The 24,274-nt window shown below is 40.9% G+C and overlaps 1 protein-coding gene across 4 annotated transcripts in view; it reads right to left on the minus strand.

Annotated features, from left to right (window-relative positions):
* The window catches only part of GDPD2 (glycerophosphodiester phosphodiesterase domain containing 2), a 75,540-nt gene that overhangs the window by 36,084 nt on the left and 15,182 nt on the right, over positions 1 to 24,274 (minus strand). For all 4 annotated transcript variants that reach the window (XM_072123307.1, XM_072123304.1, XM_072123305.1 and 1 more), the window contains 2 exons: positions 12,472 to 12,529; positions 12,298 to 12,400 (listed from right to left, as the gene is read on the minus strand). In XM_072123307.1, coding sequence (XP_071979408.1) covers positions 12,298 to 12,393 — 96 coding nt within the window. In that variant the 5' untranslated portion in view covers positions 12,394 to 12,400; positions 12,472 to 12,529. The remainder of the gene's footprint in view (positions 1 to 12,297; positions 12,401 to 12,471; positions 12,530 to 24,274) is intronic.

Here is a 24,274-nt window from a genome sequence, read left to right on the forward strand (position 1 = left end):
TTTAAAAGCCTTTGCTGGAGGAATTTACAGGGTTAACACCCGCTATTGGTGCCAGCACCGACCAGGGGTGTTACTGGTGGGCGTTTGCTGTAACATGCAGCAAACGCCCACTTGTGTGGAGAGAGCACAGGCCGTGATGATACGTCACACATCGGTTAAACTTGCTGCAGCAACATCAATCTTGTCTCAATGTAATTGCTATTAATAGCAAAGGGAATGATACCCCTCAGATACCATAGTCACATTTGACAAAAGCATCTTTGAGGTCATCAGAGTAATCTCTGATATGTAAAACAAGAGCTAAGAGGAGGCCATCTTTAAAGAGTAACTGTCATTTCAGATCTTTGATATTGTGTGGGTAGGTCTTGTGAACATAAACCTCTTAAGGATGCAGCCAGTTTAAAGCTTAAGGCTCAGCCCGTTTTTTTAAAATCTGCCTTGCGTTATAGTTATAACTTTGGTAAACACTTTTACTTATCAAAGTGATTCTGAGATTGCCTTTTCCCCACATGTTGTACTTCATTTTATTTGTAAATTCTGGCTGATAAGTTTCGCTTTTTATTTACAAAAAAAGAAAAAATTATGAATTTTTTTAAAAATTTGCCACTGTTGAAATTCGATATCATTGTGTTTTCAGGCAGATAGATTTACCACCTAAATAAGTTGCTGAATAACATTTCCCATTTGTCTACTTTACATTTTCATAATTTTTGAAATTTCTGGATAATTTATTTTGATGTCGCGCGGCTTACAAATCAGATAGCGATTTTCCGTATTTTCAGAATTTACTATTTTGGGGATAAATACAGTTTTGAATGAAATTTTGCATATTTAGCATCAAAAACCCCCTATATAAGCAACCCTTTTTCAAATCTGCACCCCTCAAGCTATCAGAAACAGCTTTTAGGAAGATCGTTAACCCCTTGAGATCTTCATAGTAATGAAATCAAAATGGAGGTGAAATTTAGAATGGTCAAATTTTGTCGTTATACGTTCATTTAGCCGTAAAATTTACACATTTCCAAAAGATAAAAAGAAAAAACACACCATACAATTTGTTCTGCAATTTCTCCCGAGTACAGAGACCCCCCACATGCGGCCATTACCTTATTTTTCGGCCTATAAGGCGCACTGGAGTATAAGGCGCACCTCTAATAAATGCCTGCTAAGACATCCAGGTTCATATATAAGGCACACTGGAGTATAAGGCGCAGGATCAAATGCAGTACCTAAAAATGACCAGCAGGTGGCAGACCTGTGCACAGTTCAAGCCAGCTACACTTCCCGGGAAACTTGTCTTCAGCGTGTCAGAGAGCTCCGATCTCAGAGGTATGGCTGCTGGGGGTTAATGCAGGGTGATGCAGCAGGGGTTAAGCGGTCTCCCTCTGCCCCTTCTCCTTCCCTCCTCAGCCAGGGTGTTATTCCTGTGGGGTTCCCTGTGGCTCCTTCTCTTTCCCCTGTGGGCTGTCAGGTATGGGGGATTGTTTACTGATGATGATGATTGCCTCGTGGTCGGCACAATGGCAGCTCCGGTCTCTCCGTGCTAGAGGAGGGCAGGATGGGCCCATTTTGTTGGCTATAAAATTTTCGCTTTTTCGTTATTGGAACGGGATTTTTTTGCGAGATGAGATGCTTTTTCCAGTGTTGCCATTTTTGGGAATTGTATCCCCTATTGTTGAAAATGTAGAACTTTTTTTTAACCCCTTCCCGACATTTGACGTAATAGTACTGCATCGCGGGAGGTGCGTTCCCGCAAAATGCAGTACTATTACGTCAAACTTCTGGCGCCGGCTCCTGAACGGAGCCGGCGCCAGAAGCTGCGGGTGTCGGCTATATATTATAGCCGACACCCGCCTCTAACACCCGCGATCAGAGATTTCTCCGATCGCGGGTGTTAACCCCTAACACGCCGCGGTCGCGCTGACCGCGGCGTGTTAGAGGCATTTAAAAAGTATTTGATGTCAATCGGACCCCCCCGCGGCACTTACCGGGGGGGGTCCGCAGCTCCGATCGCAGCCCCGGGACTGCCGGTGCCCGGGGCTGCGCGATCTTCCTCCCGGTGCCGGGTCCGTGCCTCCTGGCAGGACCCGGCTGTAAGACACTGGGCATGCGCAGCATGCTCAGTGTCTTACATTACACAGTGCAATACATCTGTATTGCACTGTGTAACCTGTAAAATAGCTTGAACAAGTGATCAGAAGATCACTTGTTCAAGCTAATATGTAAGTTACTGTAAAAAAAAGTTAAAACAATAAATAAAGTTTTTTTAAATAAAAATAAATAATAAAAGAAAGTGAAAGTCCCCCCAAACACCACATTTCCCTGTACAAAAGTAATAAAGTATAAAAAAACACTAAATCATGAAAAAACCCCACTTATTTGGTATCGCCGTGTCCGTAACAATCTGTACAATAAATCCTAATCATAATTGGACCCGCTCGGTGAACATGGTAGAAAAAAAACCCCCAAAACTTGCCAAAAATTAAAACTTTTTATCAAATTGCTTTACAAAAAATGTTCTAAAAAGTGATCCGAAAAAGTTACAAGCACCAAAATGATACCAATAAAAAGAGCAACTTGTTACGCAAAAAATAAGCTTACAACCAGCTCCGTAAACCAAAAAATACTAAAGTTATGCTGCTATAAAAATGACAATACTAAAACAAATGCAATTTTTTCTATTCTAGTTTTCCTTCAATAAAATTGGACAAATATAAAATAAACTATATAAATGAGGTATCACCGTAATCGTAGTGATCCGTAGAATAAAGATAATATATTATTGTTATGCTACAGTGAACAACCCCCAAAAAAATGCTAAAAATCCAAAACAAGAATTGATGATTTTATTTTCCTCTACATATAAAGAGTTAATAAAATTGCTTCAATAAACTAAAAACCCACTAAAATGAAGGTTTTTTTTACAGTGCATCTCGTCTCGCAAAAAATAAACCCTTATTTGTTTAAATTGCTTAAAAAATAAATAAAGATTGTATAGCCTATTCCCAACGCACGTTGTCATAGAACGGTGCGGTGGGTAGTGACTTGCCCACACGGTACAGACACCATGATCGGGGCAAGATGGCGGCTGATCCTGACGGCCATCCATCCTGCCCCATGGACCAGAATGGTTCCGTCCCCCCCACACCCCCAGTTCACGATCCCTGCTATTGGCTCATCAATTCAGACCAGCCAATAGAAGCGAATTTACTTATGACGTCAGTAATACCGGTCACCATGTCTGTAGACACGGTGATCGGGGCAGGGTGGCGGCTGTTCCTGACTGCCACCAATTGTGCCTTGTGCTCCAGAAGAGTTTTGCTGCCCCCCTCTGTCCATGTTTGCCGCTATTGGCTGGTCGATTTGGTCCAGCCAAAAGCAGCAATATTCGTCACAATGGGCATCGCTAAGGTGAATAAGAGCAACACTTGGCAATAATTTCCCTACGGAAAACGAAGATATGGTACAAAAGCGCTGGCCGTGCACATTGTACAGATGATGCTGTACAACTCTTACGAGCTGTTCCAATGTGCAGGTCCTGCCGTATCATTTCTCCGTTTTCAAGAGGAAGGTATTAGGAAACTAATATTGGGACAAGAAGGACGGGCCCCAGTACCTCTGGTTTAGATGTTCCTGTGTTTTGCCAGGACAGCATTTTCCCGGTGAATTCTGCTGCTTCTAATTGTAGGACTCAATAAAGAGTCTGTTCCAAAAGAGGAGTTGGGATGGACACTATATACTACTAAGAGACCTGCGACAACTCCAGAGTGACAAAAGTTTAGATGGTCCCCTGGTCTATTCTACCTCCTTATACGCAACACATTCACAATTCACGCCCAACCTGTTGTGAATTCATTTAGGTAAAATGAATAATTGTAACAACTGTTAGGTCCCGTTGCTCCCTATACCCCTCGATTATCTCATAAGGGGCGCCACATAACGGGCACTGAACTTTCCAGAAATAATTGCAATTTCCATCTTGGACTCCATTGCACATCATATTTGGAAACCACCTATATGTTCAAAATGCTCATTTCACCACGTGTATTACACTACACCACATATTACACCTTGCTATATTCCCCAAGGGGTGTACATTCAACAATTAGGGTCACTTTTCGGGTTTTCCTCTGTTTTGCTACCACTACGGCTCTCCAAATGTATCCTGACACATGTGAAGGATTTCTGTCAAATTTGGCCACTAAAAGACAAACATCCCTCTTTTCCTCTACTGTGCGCCCATTAAGCATTTTATATGCACATGTGGGGTACTTCTACACTCGGGAGAAATAGTTTTACACCTTTTTCGGGGTTATTTAATATATTATCCCTTGTGGCTTACAAAAATTAGGGGTAAAGTGACATTTATAGGAAAATGTTCACCTTTTTTATGTTTAGGGCCTAATTGGATCATTCACCTGTAGGAGCAAATACATATATTACACATTGCAAAATTCTCTAAGGGGTGTGCATTCAAAAATTAGGGTCACTTTTCGGATTCTTATCTGTTTTATACCGCTAGGGTTCTCCAAATGCATGTCAAACATTTCTGTCAAATTTGGCTTATAAAAGGCAAACATCCCCCTTCCCTTTTACTGTGCGCCCATACAACATTTTATATACACATGTGGGGTACTTCTACACTCGAGAGAAATAGGTCTACACATTTTGGGGGGTTATTACATATTTTTATCCCTTGTGGCTATAAAAAATTAGGGGTACAACGACCTTTATAAGAAAATTTTCACCTTTTTCCTATTTAAGTCCTAATTAAATCAAACAACTTTATGGACAAATACACATATTACACCTTGCTAAATTCTCTAAGGGGTGTGCTTTCCAAAATGGTGATACTTGTTGGGGTTCCGCTCTGTTTTGGTACCACTACAGCTCTCTAAATGCATCCTGACATATGTAAAGGATGTCTGTCAAATTTGGCTTCTAAAAGGCCAACGCCCCTCTTTCCCTTCTGAGCTTCACTGCGTACCCATACAACATTTTATTTGCATGTGTGGGGCAATTTTATACTCGGGAGAAATGCTAGTACACATTTTTTGGGGTTGTTTTATCTTTAATGCCTTATGGGATACAAAAAATAGCCGTAAAAGTGACTTTTTTGGGAAAATGTTCATCTTTTTCCTTTTTGGGACCTAATTGAAACAAACACCTGTAGGGGAAAATACACATATTACACCTTGCTAAATTCTCCAAAGGGTGCACTTTCCAAAATGGTGACACTTGTTGGGGTTCCCCTCTGTTTTGGTACCACTAGGGCTCTCCAAATGCATCCTGACACTTGTAAAGGATGATTGTCAAATCTGGCTTCTAAAAGGCCAAAGCCCCTCTTTCCCTTCTGAGCCCCACTGTGTACCCATACAACACTTTATATGCAAAAGTGGTGCAGTTCTGTGCTTAGGAGAAATAGTTTTACACATTTATGGGGGTTGTTTCATCTTTTATCCCTTGTGGCTTACAAAAATTTGGGGTAAAAGTGACTTTTTTGAGAAAATTTTCACCTTTTTTCCCTTTTGGGGCCTAATTGAATCAAACAACTGTTGGGGCAACTACACAAATTACACCTTGCTAAACTCTCCAAGGGGTGTACTTTCCAAAATGGTGTCTCTTGTTGGGGCTTTCCTCTGTTTTGGTACCATTATGGCTTTCCAAATGCATCCTGACACATGAAAACTTTTTCAGCCATATTTGCCCTGCAAAAACGAAACAATGCTCTTTCCCTTCCAAGTGCCCCCCTGTGCCCGTACAGCAGGGTACAGTGACAAAATGGGTATTTGCATACTCAGGAAGAATTGCCCCCAACATTGTAAAATGCATTTTCCTTTTTAACCCATTGTGAAGGTGCAAATTTTAGTGTTCAATGAATCTATAGTAAGATAAAATTACATTTCTGTAATTTCACTTTCATTTATCTTTCACCCTCATGAAACGCTCATAGGGTTAACAAAATTCCCAAAGGTTGTTTTGAATATTTTGAGGGGTGTAGTTTCTAAAATGGTGTCATTTGTGGGGGGTTTCTGTCATGTGGGCCTTATAAAGTCACTTCTAACTAAATTGACCCTCCAAAAGTAGGTTTTGATGATTTTCATGAAAATCTGAAAAATTGCACCTAAAGTTATAAGCCTCCTAACATCCTAAAAAAAGGAAAAGATGTTTGAAAAATGATGCCAAGTTAAAGCAGACATATGGAAAATGTTAGTTATCAAGTTATTTTAGTGATATGACCAACTTTTCAAAAAGTAGAAAATTTTGAATTTGGAAAACATTGTTTTTTTCAAAAATTTTGCCAAATTTCCATTTATTTCATAAATAAATACTAAATATATTGATTAAATTTCTCAACCAGCATGAAGTACAATGTGTCATGAAAAAACAATCTCAAAATCAACTGCATATGTTAAAGCGTTCCAAAGTTATAACCACTTAAATAGACACATGTCAGATTTTAAAAAATGGGCAGTGTCAGGAAGGTGAAAAGTGGCTTCAGCGTTAAGGGGTTAAGGGCAGGAGTAGAAAATAATCAATTCTGTACTGGATTTTTTCCTTTTTTTTTTCATGTTCACCGTATAGCCTAATAATCATGTTATCTTTATTCTATGGGTCGATACGATTATGGGGATACCGGACATGAATATTTTTTCTTACGTTTTACTAAATTTGCTGAATAAAATCCTAATGTGGGAAAAATCTATCATTTTTGCATTGCCGTCTTACAAGTGGCATAACATTTTAACTTTTGTGGCTACAGAGCTGATTGATGGCTTGTTTTTTGCGGGATATGTTGTACTTTGCAACAGTATCATTCTGTTCATACATTTTTTTAATTACTTTTTATTGCATTTTTCGTGGGATTGAATAGCTAAAAATAATAATTTTTGGCAGGTTTTTAATAGTTTTTTTTAACAGTGCTCATTGTGCGGGTTTAATAATTATTAAGTTTTATTCTACGGGTATGTTATGGACACGGTGAGACTATATATGTGGGGTTTGTGTTATGATTTAGACTTTTTTTTGAGTTATATGTTTCTTTAAATGTTATTGGGCTTATGGGCATTTTTAGTGATTTATTACTTTATTTTTTATTGAAAAACATTTTTCTTTACTTTTTCCACCATGGGACATGAACAAGCAATCATCTGATTGCTTGTTCATGATAATACTCTGCAATACTGATGTATTGCAGGGTATTAGCAGTGTCAGCCTATGCACATGCATAGGCTGACACTCTACCTGTAAGATGACGCCATCTTTCAAGGCACTGCCAGCAGGCACCTCTGGGGTCCCGATCGGACCCCAGAGATGCCATAGCGGCAATCGGCGCTCCCCAAAACTGGCTATTAACAGGTGTTACACTGGGGTGCCGGCTATTAGTTATAGCCGGCACCCCGTGTTTCCCGATGCCGGTTTGGTTCAGATCCTGAGCTGAACCGGCATCAGCTCAGCGTCCGATATATCGGACGTTGAGCGTCAAGAGGTTAAGGAAGTCTGCTTAGTTTGTTAAGAAGCAGGCTACTAAGTGCCCCTTATTTACAATGTCACTTCAAATATGTCTACAGGATTTAAGAGGGGTCTCTCGCCTCTCTTCCTCACACATCTGTGAGTTTTCATCCTTCCTGCTTTCAGCCTGGCTGTAATATGCCATGAGCACTGTATTCAAATGGTAAATAGGAAATTAGATGTGAGCTCATGCAGCCTCTATAGACACACACTGTACAGGCTGGAATACCTATCTCCATGGAAGTAAGTAGTATTATAGGAAATGCCTGTGCTTTGCTCTTCTATCCAGGTTTCAGTCATGTCTGCTTGTCCTCTAGCTTTATCGGGATGCTGAACATGAGCCTGTTTTGCTTTCATTCCCTTACCAATTGTATGGATTCATGCAGGGCAGAAATACAGGGAAAATAGTACTCTTTGCATTAAACTCTCGCCAAATAAGGGCTTGTACAATTTAACCTTCAATAGAAAGGGCCCTAACCCAAAGTCTACACTTACATAATGACACATGATTTTTTTTTCTAAAGGTAACAAAGGAAAAGAATTCCTAAGATGGTCACGTCCACTTGTCCAATCTATCATTAATGTTTCAATCATAAATATAACGTAAAAACTGGCACTGTTCAAGAAGCCCCTGTTCTGGCCCTAGCACATCAACTTTCAGTGCTCCCCGCTCCTCTCTTCTATCTTCAGTAGTTGCGCAGGCAGAGCCAAGTCTGTGCGTTCTGCCCGCACGCACATTATGCTGTCACAAGACGCAGCATCGTAGTGTGCGTGCAGGCAGAGTGCGTAGAGCTGGCTTTACTTGTACTACTGCTGAAGAGAGAAGAAGATGAGCAGCACGGAGCACCGGAAGGTGAGTACTAAGTTTTGTTATGTGCTGGGGACAGTGTTTTCGGCTACTTATATATTTGGGGGGTGCAGTGTGCTGCATACATATATACTGGGGGCGGCAGTGACTGGGCAACTATATATCCTGGGGGGACAGTGTGCTGGAGATATATATATTGGGGGAGGGTGCAGTGCAATCCTATATACTGGGTTCAGTGTGCTGGATACCTATATACTGGGGCAGTGTGCTGGATACATATATACTGGGGGGAGGCTTCTTGGCATTTTACTAGTGGGTAGGTTGCTTTGCATTTCATTAGTGAGAGAAGTGAGGCTGTGACCAATAAGTTTTCCAAATTTTTGTGGCAAAATTAGGAGCCTTGGCTTATATTCAGGTTGGCTTATACTTGAGTACATAAGGTAAGTTTACTATTATATAAGAGGGCACCGTATATAATTGAGGGGGCACAGGAAATATCTAACAAAGGGAGTATAGTATTTAATATAGGGGGTACAGAATATATATCATAGATGGGGTAATTTATATATCTAATATAGGGAGTGTAGTATATAATAAAGGGAGCACAGTGTATATATCTAATGTAGGGGGCACATTTGTACTTCTTTCAGTGACACAGGATAGTAATTAAAGAGGACCTGTCAGCTCAATAAAAAATCTAGCTGCACATACTAAAGGAATAATCTCCCTAGCCCTCCCTCAATTATCACACTGTTAAATTTCTAGCTTAATCGTAACAGTGAGAAACAGTGAGAAACACTGAGATACGTAGCAGTCCAAACGATGAATTGAGCTTCCAGCGGTAAGACGTATTCACAAGGGGGCGGTCCTAGGCACTCCCCTCTCTTAAGCTTCTCTCCATGACCGCTACTCCCACACCAGACTCTGGCGGTGACTGCCAGGCTTAATACTGCAGTCGCCACCTCCTCAGACCGCCCACTCAGGAATAAGCCGGAACGCTTGAAGCTACATCCGTTCGGACTGCTACGTACCTCAGTCTGATAAAGCTAGAAATTTAACAGTGCCATAACTGGGGGAGGGCTAGTGCGATTCTTCCTTTAACATGTGCAGCTAGATTCCTTTATAGAGCTGACAGGTCCTCTCTAAATATTATTAATCATTTTAGGGGGAGGGTGTCATGTTTCATACTATTTACAGTATGAACCAAAATGAAAAAATTCTTATAATGTTTTTAAGTTGCCTTCTGAATATCCATTGTTTGAATTCTTTAGTTTTAATATAGAGGGGCACAGCATATATACCGGTATATCTAATAAAGGGAGGATGGTATTTACCGTATTTTTCGGACTATAAGGCGCACCAGATTATAAGGTGCACCATCAATAAATGTCTACTAAAACGTCTAGGTTCATATATAAGGCACACCTGATTATAAGGATGAATGACCAGCAGGTGGCAGACCTGTGCACAGTTCAAGGCAGCTATTGTCTGTAAGTACGGTTCATATATAAGGCGCACTGGAATATAAGGCGCACCTTTGATTTCTGAGAGAAAGGATTTTTTGTGCACCTTATAGTCCGAAAAATATGGTAATATAGGGGGCACAGTATCTATATTAATTACAGGGTGCACAGTATGAAAAGGAGGTACTGCATGTATTCATTCATTATGATTGTACTGTAAACATGTAAACTAGAGGACTCTGTACATATGTAAAATCATTTGAGATATTTTATATATGTATACAGGGACTGTTTCTGTATGAAGCTCTGTTCTAGTACTGTACTTGCATATTCAACTCCACCATACTGGTGCTGTATTTATGTACTAAGATTTGTTCTGGTGAAGTATATATGTAAATCACAATTATAATAATTCATGACAGGCACAGTATTATAATATGAAAGACACTGTACATTTTAATTAAAGGGGGGGGGGATACTGCATATGTTAGAATTAACTCAGGAAGAGCAATGTCTAAGGTAACTTAGTGGGATAGTGCTGCACACACTGTAATACATACATATCTGCATGTCTATAATGGTTTTAATTTAGTCGGGGGGTGGGGGGCTGCTTATGCTAAAATCATGGAAAGTTGTATTTGTTTTAATTGCTTCGAGATTGATTTTAATCGCTTTGAGATTCGGCCTGTAAAACAAATTACTTAGAAACTGGCCTGTATCATATGTACTTTCACAACTGACATGATCCCCTAATTATCTAAATTTTAATTTTCTTCAGAAAGTAACCTAATATTGCACTTTTCCCTCATGCCACTCACTAGTGGAGTCTAAAGTATGTTTTCTATTACTAAGGTTAAATCTGCAGCTCAGAGCGGAAATAGGTTTTCTTAAGGACACAGGGTTTTCACATAAAGTTTTATAGCACAGACAGACACAAAAAGTATAATAAGACCACAGTGTGTATGGTGTCGTATATCTTTCATTCCACAATGGCCGGTGTACTTTTACATAGACATTTAACAATTTTAAATGCCATTTTGTTATACTCTACTTTTAAACATATCACTTTAATGTAAGTAACTAAATGATGGATATTTAGGTTCATATTGTATTGCAGTGCATATGAACAGTTTGATTCATGCATAAACACTGTAAAGATAAAACATTTGTCTTCTCACCACTAGGCTTGCTGATGATTTCTTTGTAGAAAAAATATGTTTTTTCTTGCCAGTAATCTGAGTCACAGGTTTATTAATGCATTAGGTTTGGCTATTAAATGTTTCTAGCATCAGCCTGAGGGGTAAATTGCTCAAGAACAATGGAGGTCTAGAAGAACTTCCCCATAACCAAGAACCATCACAGGTGACTTATTTATGTCTTGAAATGGCTGACACTTACTCATGGTATGTTACTTATTTGTTTTTTAAACACAATGATAGATGTTAAAGCATTTTTGAGAAAACATAGATTAAACCAAAGAATCATTATCAATCAATATGGATATTTGCATAATTCACAAGAAATTTACGGTACACCCCTGAACACTTTTTTTGTGTCCTAACTATATTCAAAATTTAGTTCTTGTGCATTTCTTCATTTACTTTAGCATCAAATCACCTATGTTTCACTAAGGTTAAAGGAGTTATGAATGGCTCCCAGTGACACCAATATGAGGTTGTAAAAGTAATCAGGGTCCTAGTAAATGCTCTAGTCCTGCCATTTTGGCACCAGAGATGATTGTAAAAGCCCAATAAACAGCAATCCGCAAGTATTACAGTGTACAAACAATCAACAACTGTATACTATATATTAAAATACATAAATATGGCATTTCCCACCTTAAAGTTCAAACTATTAAAATATTATGTGCTATGAATAAGGCATTTATATTATATAAAATAGGGAAAATCCTTTAAGGGGTGGACTAAGGTTTGAAAGACACGCCTATTTTCTTCCATTGGTAATGCATGATATTGTAATTAAGCTCCATTTATTTCTTTATAAACTGCAATACCGGCACCAACCATGGCCAGGTGTGGCACTGTTTTTGTTGAAAGCAGCTATGTTTTATCACCACCAGAAAACTTACTTAAATGTTACAAAACCCTATGGTGAACATTTCTGTGTAACAACTTGGTAAATAAGTCAGTCGGTTTTATGTGAGATGTATGTAAATTCATAAGTCCATTAAAAAAATCCAATAATAAATAAAAATGTATGCAATTCTGCAATTCCATTGTATGTTATTTGAATCATTTTACAGCCCCATGCTAATGCTGCTACAAATACTACATGTTCACATTCTGTCTAATATACAGATCACATCATACATTTTTTTTTTGTATTATTAATTTGTCCACAACATTTTTAGAAAGTCAGTAGAAATGCAGAAATATACATCTAATACATTGGTCCATGAATTTCTTAGAGATAACATTTGGATGCAATATAAGTGTTCCAGATATAAAATATAATTCTTATCTTTAAAACAGATTATTTTTTTTCCTTACTTACCGTACTTGGTATTTCCTTTTTGTCTCTTTTACATGAGCAGCTATAAAAGCACCTCAAGCAATTGGTACACGATGAGCAGCAACTGCACCGAGACATCTTTTTGCTATAAGAAGAAAATCAAGGTTACTGTTTGGTTTTAAAATTCAGAAAGAAGAGTCCCAGGTAGTATCTCACCTCCGTTCAGCAAAATATCATCACTAGCACTTCCACAGCAGGCAGTGTCACCAGATTTCTGTTGGTGCAGATCAAAACAAAAAAAAAATGTAAAGAACAAGTTAAACCAGACTGGGAGGGTCACACACAAAAAAATGTCACAATCGTCCAAGGAAGCCCCTCTCCTGTGTGCGAGACAATGAGAATATAAGGAAGACCCACTGCAGTCTAAGATTACTTCATAGAGTCCATAGTGGTCGCTAACTGGAGATTTATTAAAAATAGCCTAAAGCTAAAGCTCTGGAAAGGTTAGGAATGCTTGTTTGATGTTAGAGGAGAAGGTGTCTCAATTCTTCTGTGCGTCATTATGACCTGAAGATGTTTCTACACAGTCAAGAAGATCATAACCAGTTTTCACTTAAGCAATTAAGAGAAACCTTAAAATATTCCCCAAAAATTTTGATCAGTCAGTGCATTTCGCAAACCCCTGTATAGACACCAAATACAATAGCCTCCCCATCATCATTTATGGTTATTAATTTTACATGTCTTAGCATTTTGTGACAAGAGCTATAGAAAAAGACCTTGAAGGAAATCTTCAGTTTTCTAGTGAATCACATTCTGACCTTACAGCTACAATATTTTAAAGTTCAGCATCATCCCTTAAAATCAAGAGTTCTGGAGAACTCCACACCCAGCCCATAAAACAATTAAATTTAATGTTAACAGCTGTAACATGCATGGACCAATATAGACTGGTTCTGAGAAGAAGCTGAGCCATAGAATATGACACATGAGGAGAATGGATAGATTCAGGGTCGGTCTGGCCCGCCGGGGGGCCGGTGAATCCCCCGGTGGGCCCCGACTCCTGTCACTATAGCATGGGCCTTTAATCGAGGCTGCTCCTCTACTACTAACAATAGTATTTGCATCACTCAGATGCAAGTACTATTTCTTACAGCACCGCGCAGGACCTCCTGTGCGGCGCTGCTGTGACACAGGAAGCACTTGCTAGCGCTTCCTGTGTCACTACCACAGAAGCAGCCAGAGGAGCGAACAGGAGGAGGAGCGAGGGGAAGGAAGCGCGGGAGCACCACATTCAAATCTGTGGCTGCTCTCCCTGGAGGTGCAGCCCGGGCAGAGCTGACAGGAGAAGCCCCGCCCACCAGCCCGGGCCTGCTGCACAGAGGAGACAGCTCCATCCACTGCCTGACCTGGACCTGCTGCTGGATATGAGGTAAGTGTAATGTGTATATGTATGTGTCTTCTCTGTGTATGTGTGTTTTGTCATGTGTATATATATGTGTGTACAACATGCCCTGTGCTTGTATATAGACTGATAACATGTAATAGCTGTATATATAGGTGTAATGTGTTCTATATGTGTGTGTATATAATGGTATAACATGTATTAGGTGTGTGTGTGTGTGTGTGTATGTGTATATACAGGTTTTACATGTGATATATGTGTGTATATGCAGGTATACCATGTAAAGGGTGTAGATATAGGTGTGTGTGTGTATATACAGGTATAACATGAAATAGGTTTATATATAGGTGTAATATGTAATGTGTGTGTATATTTATATATAGTGATTGCTGGGGGAGCTGTATATAGTGATTGCTGGGGGAGCTGTATACAGTGATTGCTGGGGGAGCTGTATACAGTGATTGCTGGGGGAGCTGTATATAGTGATTGCTGGGGGAGCTGTATATAGTGATTGCTGGGGTTGCTGTATACAGTGATTACTGGGGAGCTGTATATAGTGATTGCTGGAGGAGCTGTATATAGTGATTGCTGGAGGAGCTGTATATAGTGATTGCTGGAGGAGCTGTATATAGTGATTGCTGGGGGAGCTGTATACAGTGATTGCTGGGGGAGCTGTATACAGTGATTGCTGGAGGGGCTGTATGTATTGATTGCTGGGGGAGCTGTATACAGTGATTGCTGGGGGGGCTGTATACAGTGATTGCTGGGGGAGCTGTATATAGTGGTTGCTGGGGGAGCTGCATACACTGATTGCTGGGAGAGCTGTATACACTGATTGCTGGGGGAGCTGTCTACGGTGGTTGCTGGGGGAGCTGTATACAGTGATTGCTGGGGGAGCTGTATACAGTGATTGCTGGGGGAGCTGTATACAGTGATTGCTGGGGGAGCTGTATACAGTGATTGCTGGGGAGCTGTATACAGTGATTACTGGGGGAGCTGTATACAGTGATTGCTGGGGAGCTGTATACAGTGATTGCTGGGGGAGCTGTATACAGTGATTGCTGGGGGAGCTGTATACAGTGATTGCTGGGGGGAGCTGTATATAGTGATTGCTGGGGGGAGCTGTATATAGTGATTGCTGGGGGAGCTGTATATAGTGATTGCTGGGGGAGCTGTATATAGTGATTGCTGGAGGAGCTGTATACACTGATTACTGTACGCTGTATGCATTTTGTAGTACATGGCGGTACACTGTATGCATTTTGTAGTACATGGCGGTACACTGTATGCATTTTGTAGTACATGGCGGTACACTGTATGCATTTTGTACTACATGGCGTTACGCTGTAATTATTTTGTACTACATATTACATATATGGGGGGGGGGGTCTCTCTATGGCTCGCCTCGGGCAGCATAAAGGCTTAAATTCTTCACCCCTGTATTGGAGGCCCCTGCCAATGGCTGCAATAGTACTCAATGCGGCCGGAAGCGGACGCTTGGGTACTATCACTGAGTGCGTGCACCGCACTCAAACCTTAGATGCTGGAGGGAATGGCAGCATGTATGGGGATAGCAGTTTGCATGGGGGGCATTAATAAAATATGGAGGGGGGGATGGCAGTGTGTCCGATCAGTATTGTAGTCCCTGACTTACCTTCTAGTGTGAGACTGCTCTCAGCTTATATACTGTTATATCTATAGGGTCAGAGAGCCAGGTATAACTTGTCTTTGTGGTGCGGGCACCAGAGTAGGGTTATTGTCATCAGTTCTTATAAAGGTTTTCAGCATTTCCTTATTGGAAGGTTGGTGCAGTGCGAACACTTACATCCCTAACCACAGCCCAGCCACCAGCAGAAAGCCCTGGAAACCAGGGGTAACTCTTATACTATCCCTAACCACAGCCCAGCCACCAGGAGAAGCCCTGGAAACCAGGGGTAACTCTTATACTATCCCTAACCACAGCCCAGCCACCAGCAGAAAGCCCTGGAAACCAGGGGTAACTCTTATACTATCCCTAACCACAGCCCAGCCACCAGGAGAAGCCCTGGAAACCAGGGGTAACTCTTATACTATCCCTAACCACAGCCCAGCCACCAGCAGAAGCCCTGGAAACCAGGGGTAACTCTTATACTATCCCTAACCACAGCCCAGCCACCAGCAGAAGCCCTGGACACCAGGGGTAACTCTTATACTATCCCTAACCAGTGCCCAGCCACCAGCAGAAAGCCCTGGAAACCAGGGGTAACTCTTATACTATCCCTAACCACAGCCCAGCGACCAGCAGAAAGCCCGGGAAACCAGGGGTAACTCTTATACTATCCCTAACCACAGCCCAGCGACCAGCAGAAAGCCCTGGAAACCAGGGGTAACTCTTATACTATCCCTAACCACAGCCCAGTCACCAGCAGAAAGCCTGGGAAACCAGGGGTAACTCTTATACTATCCCTAACCACAGCCCAGCGACCAGCAGAAAGCCCGGGACACCAGGGGTAACTCTTATACTATCCCTAACCAGTGCCCAGCCACCAGCAGAAAGTCCTGGAAACCAGGGGTAACTCTTATACTATCCCTAACCACAGCCCAGCGACCAGCAGAAAGCCCGGGACACCAGGGGTAACTCTTATACTATCCCTAACCACAGCCCAGCGACCAGCAGAAAGCCCGGGAAACCAGGGGTAACTCTTATACTATCCCTAACCACAGCCCAGCCACCAACAGAAGCCCGGGACACCAGGGGTAACTCTTATACTATCCCTAGCATTAATGCCCTGAGGTGATATCACCACTGCAGCTCCTGTACACAAACCAAGAGCCAAGCACTAGCAGAGAGGGAGGGAGAAAGGGCTTAGCTTATCCTCTGCATCACTGCCCCCGCTAGTGCTTACAAATTCCCTCATCCCAGAATATTTATATGCAGTAGTAGGTGGGCCCCCAAAATCTATTTCACTGGTGGGCCCCAGGCACCCCAGTCCGACCCTGGATAGATTCCAGAACTGAGTACTTAGTATCCACAGACAAGGGCAAGTCATGTCAGGTGGTGTTCTCACTACCATTAGGGAGATATATTCTGCCTTCTTTTTAATCATCAAAATAATAACTTATCAATATTAAATATTAAGCTTTCAATTATGACAGCTAGTTTATTCATTACACTTTTTCCAAGGTGCACATACAAGTGTTTCTTAATAAATAAGAATATTAGCAAAAAGTAATTTTTTTCATTAATTCACTTCAAAAAATGAAATAATATATTATCTAGAGTCATTACGAACTTTTTCAAGTTTTTATTTTTGTTGATGATTACCTAAAGGCCATTATATAAGAAAATTTGAATGAACCCGAACACCTGCATTTTAAAAGGTCCCTTAGTCTGGTTCAGTATTCAACACACTCATGGGGAAGACTGCTGACTTGACAGATGTCCAGAAGGTAGTCATTGACACTCTCCACAAGAAGGGTAAGCCACAAAAGGTAATTTCTAAGGAAAGCAGCTGCTCATAGAGTGCTATATCAAAGCATACTGTAGTAATGTAAAGTTGAGTGGAAGGGAAAAGTGTGTTGGAAAAAGGTGCACAAACAACAAGGATAATCACAGCCATGATAGGATTTTAAGAAAAGGCCATTTGAAAATTGTGGAGAGATTCAAAAGGAGTGGTCTACTGCTGGAGTCAGTGATTCAAGAGCCACTACACAGAGACATATCCAGGACATGAACAAGTGTTGCCTTCCATGTGTCTGGCCACTCCTGACCAATAGACAACACCATAAGTGACTTACCTGGGCCAGGGAGAAAAAGAATTGGACTGTTGCTCAGTAGTCCAAGGTGTTGTTTTCAGATAAAGTAAATTTTGTATTTCATATGGAAAACAGGGTCCCAGGATGTGGAGGAAGGGTGAAGAGGTACACGATCTAAGCTGCTTGAGGTCTATTGTGAAGTTTTTACCATCAGCGATGGTTTAGGGAGCCACATCATCTCCTGCTGTAGATCCAATGTGTTTTATCAAGACCAAAGTCAGAGCAGCCGTCTACCAGGAAATTTTAAAGAACTTAATTCTTCCCCTTTCCGACAGGTTTTCTTGAGATGGAATTTTCATTTCTGAGCCCGACTTGGCACCTGACCACACTGTCAAAAGGAATACCTGGTTTATTAACCACAGTATCACTGGGTATGATTGGGCAGCAAACTTGCCTGACCTTAACCCCATAGAGTCTCTATGTCAAGAGGAAGATGAGAAACACCAAACCCACAATGCAGACGAGCTGAAGACTGCTACCACACAACCTTGGCTTTCATAATGCCTCTACAGTGTATCAGCTGATCAGGGCTCCTTCATGCTGAAGGAGCCCCAACCAAGTATTCAGAGAATTTGATCACTTCATTTCACTTCAGAATTGAATTACTAAAAAAAAATATAACTCTTTGGTGATGTTCTAATTTATTGAGTAGCACTGGTACTTTACTGTGACTAACTTAGTTTTGTTACACAAGTCAATATACCTGTCTGTGTGACAGTTTCCGATAATTACAGCAATAATGAAGTAGGTGTAGAATACTAGGTATGAGGAACTCTACAAACACCTCTAGGCAAGTACAGGAATGGGCATGTGTCTACAGCTACTGGATTACAGATAAGGAGAGCTGCCTACAAGATTTACGCAAGACTGATTTAATGCTAATGCAGCTTCATAGAAAGATGTGATTGTTCTTATATGAATTACAGAATTCTTGGTTTTATTTTACAGAAGTTTTACTTATAGATTATCCACTCTGAAGGTTTTGACACAGTGATTACACATAGGGGGTTTATTTGATGGTTGTAAGATGTGCAGCAACAGATGAGACATGGCAAGTACAGATGTTGCATTCAAGGGTATTTTTGCCACACAATGGGGCAGATTTATCAAGCAGTCTGAAAGTCAGAATATTTCCAGTTGCCCATGGCAACCAATCACAGCTCCCCTTTAAAATATTCATAAGCACTGGTGAAATGAAAGCTGAGCTGTGATTGGTTGCCATGGGCAACTGGAAATATTCTGACTTTCAGACTGCTTGATAAATCTGCCCCAATGTGTCATTTACATGCAACAAAACACCCCAAACGTTCCTGAATTAACACTGCGCTTAGTCCTGTCCTGAGCTGAAAATATGACCACAGTACGAGTTAATGGTCGTGGCGACACGAATGTGGTGCTCCGGGTCTGGGGTTGAGTGTAGTCTCTGTCAGGGTTCAGGGTCAGTGAACCCACTGGACCACTATGGGAGATGGTACAGCTGGGACCAGAATCTAAGTGGCACTCAGTCTTCACCAGAGCCCGTCGCAAAGCGGGATGGTATTGCTGCGGCAGGGTGCCACCAGATCCTTCCACAGTTGCAACTGGCGCGGTGGCAGCCAAGGTCGAGGTACAGAATCAGCGTTTAGACTCGTACACGCTATCAGGTACACGCTGGTTGACAGGGCAGGCAGCAGAGATGCAAGGTCCGAGGTCAGCAACAGTAAATCAAGGCAGAACGGGACAGGAACTAACACAGGGAACAAGAACACGCTAGGAAGCTTTCTCTTATCGCAGAATAGCTCAAAGATCTGGTGGGGAATGATGGGAGCAGCCGGTTTAAATAGGAACCCGGAAGTGGCCAATCTCCGAGTGCCGGCGCTCGAGCGCCCTAGGGAGCTGGGACGCACATGCGGGCTAGCCAGGATGGAAGCAGGACTGTGGAGAAGTAAGTGAGGGCCGGACATAGATCGCAGGGGCACTGCGAAAGTTTTCAGCTACAGCCAATAGTAGATGCAATCTATAGAGGAATTGAAAAAGTAAAGACTTCTACTTGCTAGATCCACTGCTGGCATAGGCTCAAAAAAAAAAAAAAAACACCTTCACAGGCTAAAACATGATTATGTATCTCAGTTAAGGTTCAACTACTATCTTTGGCCAGAATACTGCCTTCTGAAAATGATCTAAGAGTGCATCCAGAAATGTTATAACCCAGACATAACTGCAGTGTCACCTGCTGGTTTAATGCCAGAATTTAAGACAAAACTGAAAAAGAAAGTACAATCTTTCCAAGAGATGAAAGCAGCCTGACAAATTTGGCTAAATCTTTTAGGGGTTGTTTCTTCTTTATGCCAGGTACATAAATATTTTGAAGCTTCTCTTACACAGTCCATACCTTCTTAAAGAACATCCACCATTAGTTTAGTAAAGGTAGATCTGGACTTCTTTTATTATAACTCTACATCCCGTGATTGTTGAAATAGAGAGAGTTATAAAAGTTATAACTGGGGCACTCAAGCTGTGTCCAGGCCCCCCGGACTAATTTGCACAACTTTTATAACTCTATATTTCCATGATTGTAGATATAGAGTTATAATAAAAGAAGTCCTTTTTTTTTTACATCAGGGATTTCTCACTGAATCCATTTTGGCTGATGAACACATTTTTAACTGATGAATTACTAAACCATTCTTTTCAATGGGCTTTTTCACACTTCAGTCTTTTTCCACTGATACAATGTTGTCAGTGAACAAAGAACAAAAGCCTATTGAAAAGAAGGGGTTAGTAAAGCATCCCTGAAAAATAACTGAAACCAGGAAGAGAAAACCAATCTGTATGTGTCCATAAGCCAAAATGGCTTCAGTGAAAAATCACTTAGAGAATGTATAAATTGTTTGTAGGATCGTCCAGTGATGGGTCCACAATGGACTATGGATATATCTAATCTCATCACTGATTTTAGATATATATATATGTATATGTGGGTGTATATATATATATATATATATATATCACATCTTAATTAAAGCTGTGCCATTGTTCATTGTAATTTAATTGTGTTATTAAAACTAATCCCCCGGAGAAGGATTTTCTCTAATATAAGCTTTGAGAACATGCCTAATAGTCAATTGAAATGGATTTGCGAGTTCTAGGAAATATGGATCAGATGAAACTTGCAATCCCAGGGCTGACCATATCTTATTTGAACAGAGCACATGGAAGTATGGTGATTTCTGGGGTGGAGTCACTTTCCCATACATCAAGGGATTATCTGAGCACGGGACAACACAGAAGTGATCATCTGTACCTCACTACATTCTTCTGCTGTGTTGTGGTTGCAAACAGCATTTTCAGGACAGCACATGGTAATCTACATTGGCCCCAGTGTGTAGGAAAAAGCAGAGGGTGGAACGGCACCGTGTAAAAAAATTGGAGGGTGCAGGTCTTCGTCGGGGTCCGACAACCCCGTTAGTCGTAGCAGTAAAACAACAAGTGAAGCAGCACTCCGAATGGTAAAGTGAAGAAGTGTTTTATTCCACCATGGATAAGGATGCAACGTTTCGTCTTGCTCTATGAAGACATTATCATGCTTGATAATGTCTTCATAGAGCAAGACGAAACGTTGCATCCTTATCCATGGTGGAATAAAACACTGCGGCCCCAGTGTGTAGGTGACCGACAACAGATATTCATGCTACAGAATTTTTTTGCCAATGATTAACTGCTACATTATCTGTATATACATCATGCCAACTGTGTTAATTGGGAATCGCTTACAAAAACACAGCATAGGTATGCCAGCCTAATATCTAAATGGAGCTTTTGTTTTAGTTTCAATGTAGTTTCAATGTAGTTGGCCCAGGAGTGGTGGTCTTACATTCTCAGTCACTCAATCCCTGTAGCTTCTCGAATCTTCTTAAACACAGAAGGAAAAGCGGTTTGATGGCTTAGTTAACCCTAAAAAGTTATAGCGTATGATGTTGCATCCTAGAGGGGTATTCTTATATTTAAAATTCAAGACATCCCCCCCCCCCCACACACAGTCTATAGGCTTGGCTATTTTCATTTATGCAGGGAGTCAGTTGATCCCCTTTCATGAGGTATTCATGCGTACCATCATAACAAATACATTACGCATTTATGACCTATCAGGTGGAATAATACCCCTTCTTGCAAAGCCATGCCTCCTAGTCAGATGCTTTGTAAAAAGTAATAAATAAAAAAATTATGAATATCCTTTTTTGCCCCAAACTAAATACTTTCAGTAGTAAAGCTCTTCTATTATGTGAATACTCTGAAATGGAAATCAAAGAACACTAAAGCGAATATGTTGCAGAAACATTTGGACACAGAATATATATACAGTCAGGGACATACGTTTTGAGAATGACACAAATATTATATTTTCACATGATCTGTTGCCCTCTGGTTTTTATGTGTGTTGGTCAGATGTTTTTATCACATACAGAAATACAAGTGCAATCATATTATGAGTAACAAAAGCTTTTATTGAGAGTTAGAATGAGTTAATGCAGCAAGTCAATATTTGCAGTGTTGACCCTTCTTCTTCAGGACCTCTGCAATTCTCCCTGGCAGCTCTCAATCCACTTCTGGACCAAATCCTGACTGATAGCCGTCCATTCTTATACAATCAATGCTTGCATGTTGTCACAATTTGTTGGTTTTTGTCCGCCCGTCTCTTGAGGATTTACCACAAGTTCTCAATGGGATTAAGGTCTGCGGAGTTTCCAGGACATCTTTATGTTTTGTTCCCTGAGCCATTTAGATATCACCTTTGCTTTACGGCAAGGTGCTCCATCATGCTGGAAAAGGCATTGTTGATCACCAAACTCCTCTTGGACGGTTGGGAGAAGTTGCTCTTGGAGGACATTCTGGTCCCATTCTTTATTCATAGATGTGTTTTAGGCAAGACTGTGAGAGAGCCGATTCCCTTGGCTGAGAAGTAACCCCACACATGAATGGTTGCAGGATGCTTTACAGTTGGCATGAGACAAGACTGGTGGTATCGCTCACCTTGTCTTCTCCGAACAAGCTGTTTTCCAGATGTTCCAAACAATTGGAAAGGTGATTCATCAGAGAATGTGACTTTACCCAGTCCTCAGCAGTCCACTCCCTGTATCTTTTGCAGAATATCAGTCTGTCCCTGATGTTTTTTCTGGAGAGAAGTGGCTTCTTTGCTGCCCTCCTTGACATCAGGCCTTGCTCCAAGAGTCTCCGCAGTCTCACAGTGCGTGCAGATGCACTCACACCTGCCTGCTGCCATTCCTGAGCAAGCTCTGCACTGCTGGTAGCCCAGTTCTGAAGCTAAAACACTTTTAAGAGACGGTCCTGGCGCTTGCTGATCCTTCTTGGGCGCCCTGGAGCCTTTTTGGCAACAATGGGACCTCTCTCCTTGAATTTTTTGATGCTGTGATAGATTGCTGACTGAGGTGCAATCTTTCTAGCTGCGATACTCTTCCCTGTTTTGTGCAGTGCAATGATGACTGCACATGTTTCTTTAGAGATAACCATAGTTAACAGAAGAGAAACAATGATGCCAAGCACCAGCCTCCTTTTAAAGTGTCCAGTGGTGTGATTCTTACTTAATCATGACAGATTGATCTCCAGCCCTGTCCTCAGACTCACACCCACACCTGTGTTACTGGCGCAATCACTGAAACGATGTTATCTGCTCCTTTTAAGGCAGACCTGCAATGAAGTTAAAATGTGTTTTGGGGGAAAAAGTTAATTTTCTAGGCAAATATTGACTTTGCAATTAATTGCTGTTAAGCTGATCACTCTTTATAACATTCTGGAGTATGTGCAAATTGCCATTATAAAACCTGATGCAGTAGACTTTGTAAAAATTAACATTTGTATCATTCTCAAAACTTATGGCCGTGAGTGTATATGATCATGACAGATCTGTTGGACTATTAAGCTACGTTCACATCTGCATTCATTAATATTATTAATGGCAGAAACAATTCCACAGCAGGCTGCATTTTTTTAGCTATTGTTAACAGATGGCAAATGGTAAATAACGGAAGGTCCACTAAAGTCTATGAAGATAAGAAGTTAAACGTAAGACCTTGCATTAACCTTCCATTGTCGTTTGTTACACTCTCCTTAAAGGGATATTCTCATCTAGGCATTTAAATTTAATTTAATTCATTTTCCATATGTAAACATTTCTTCAATTGGATGTTATTAAAAAAAAATGTTCCTGTGTGAAGATAATTTCTCATAAATGTAGTCATGTTGTCCCTTAGAAACCAGATAGCTTCCTTGGATACGACCACGTCACACTCTGGCAGCGGTGGCCAGACATGCGCTATAGAGTCCTGCCTGACCACCTGGACTAAGCATTCATTACCACAGGATTGCTATGGGACACACAGTAACTCCCAGACATGTCATATACAAGAAACCTTTTGTTTCTTTGTGCAATCCCTCCAGCAGAGGTGGCCATATCCGAGGAAGCTATCTGGTTTCTAAGGAACCATATCACTACATTTATGAGGAACATTTTTTTGAATAACATCTAATTGAAGAAATGTTTATAAATGGAAGATTAATGAATCTGGATGTGAATGCCCAGACGAGAAAACTCCTTTAAACATTCAATGTAATGGAAAGCCCAGAATCAGGTGTAAACTGGGCCTTAGACTATCTAGTTTAACTTAATTAGTTTTATGTACTCATTGAAATTGCATTGCTTTGTGTTTTCATATATAATTGTGTTTAATTGGTCAATTTGTAATTAAAAATTAAGAAAATTAAGCTACATTGTAGACACCTTGCAGTTGATCATTCAGTGAATAACCAGCATCCAGAAAGGTC

The sequence above is a fragment of the Engystomops pustulosus genome, chromosome 9 (genome assembly GCF_040894005.1).
Source record: "Engystomops pustulosus chromosome 9, aEngPut4.maternal, whole genome shotgun sequence".
Classification (NCBI taxonomy): domain Eukaryota; kingdom Metazoa; phylum Chordata; class Amphibia; order Anura; family Leptodactylidae; genus Engystomops; species Engystomops pustulosus.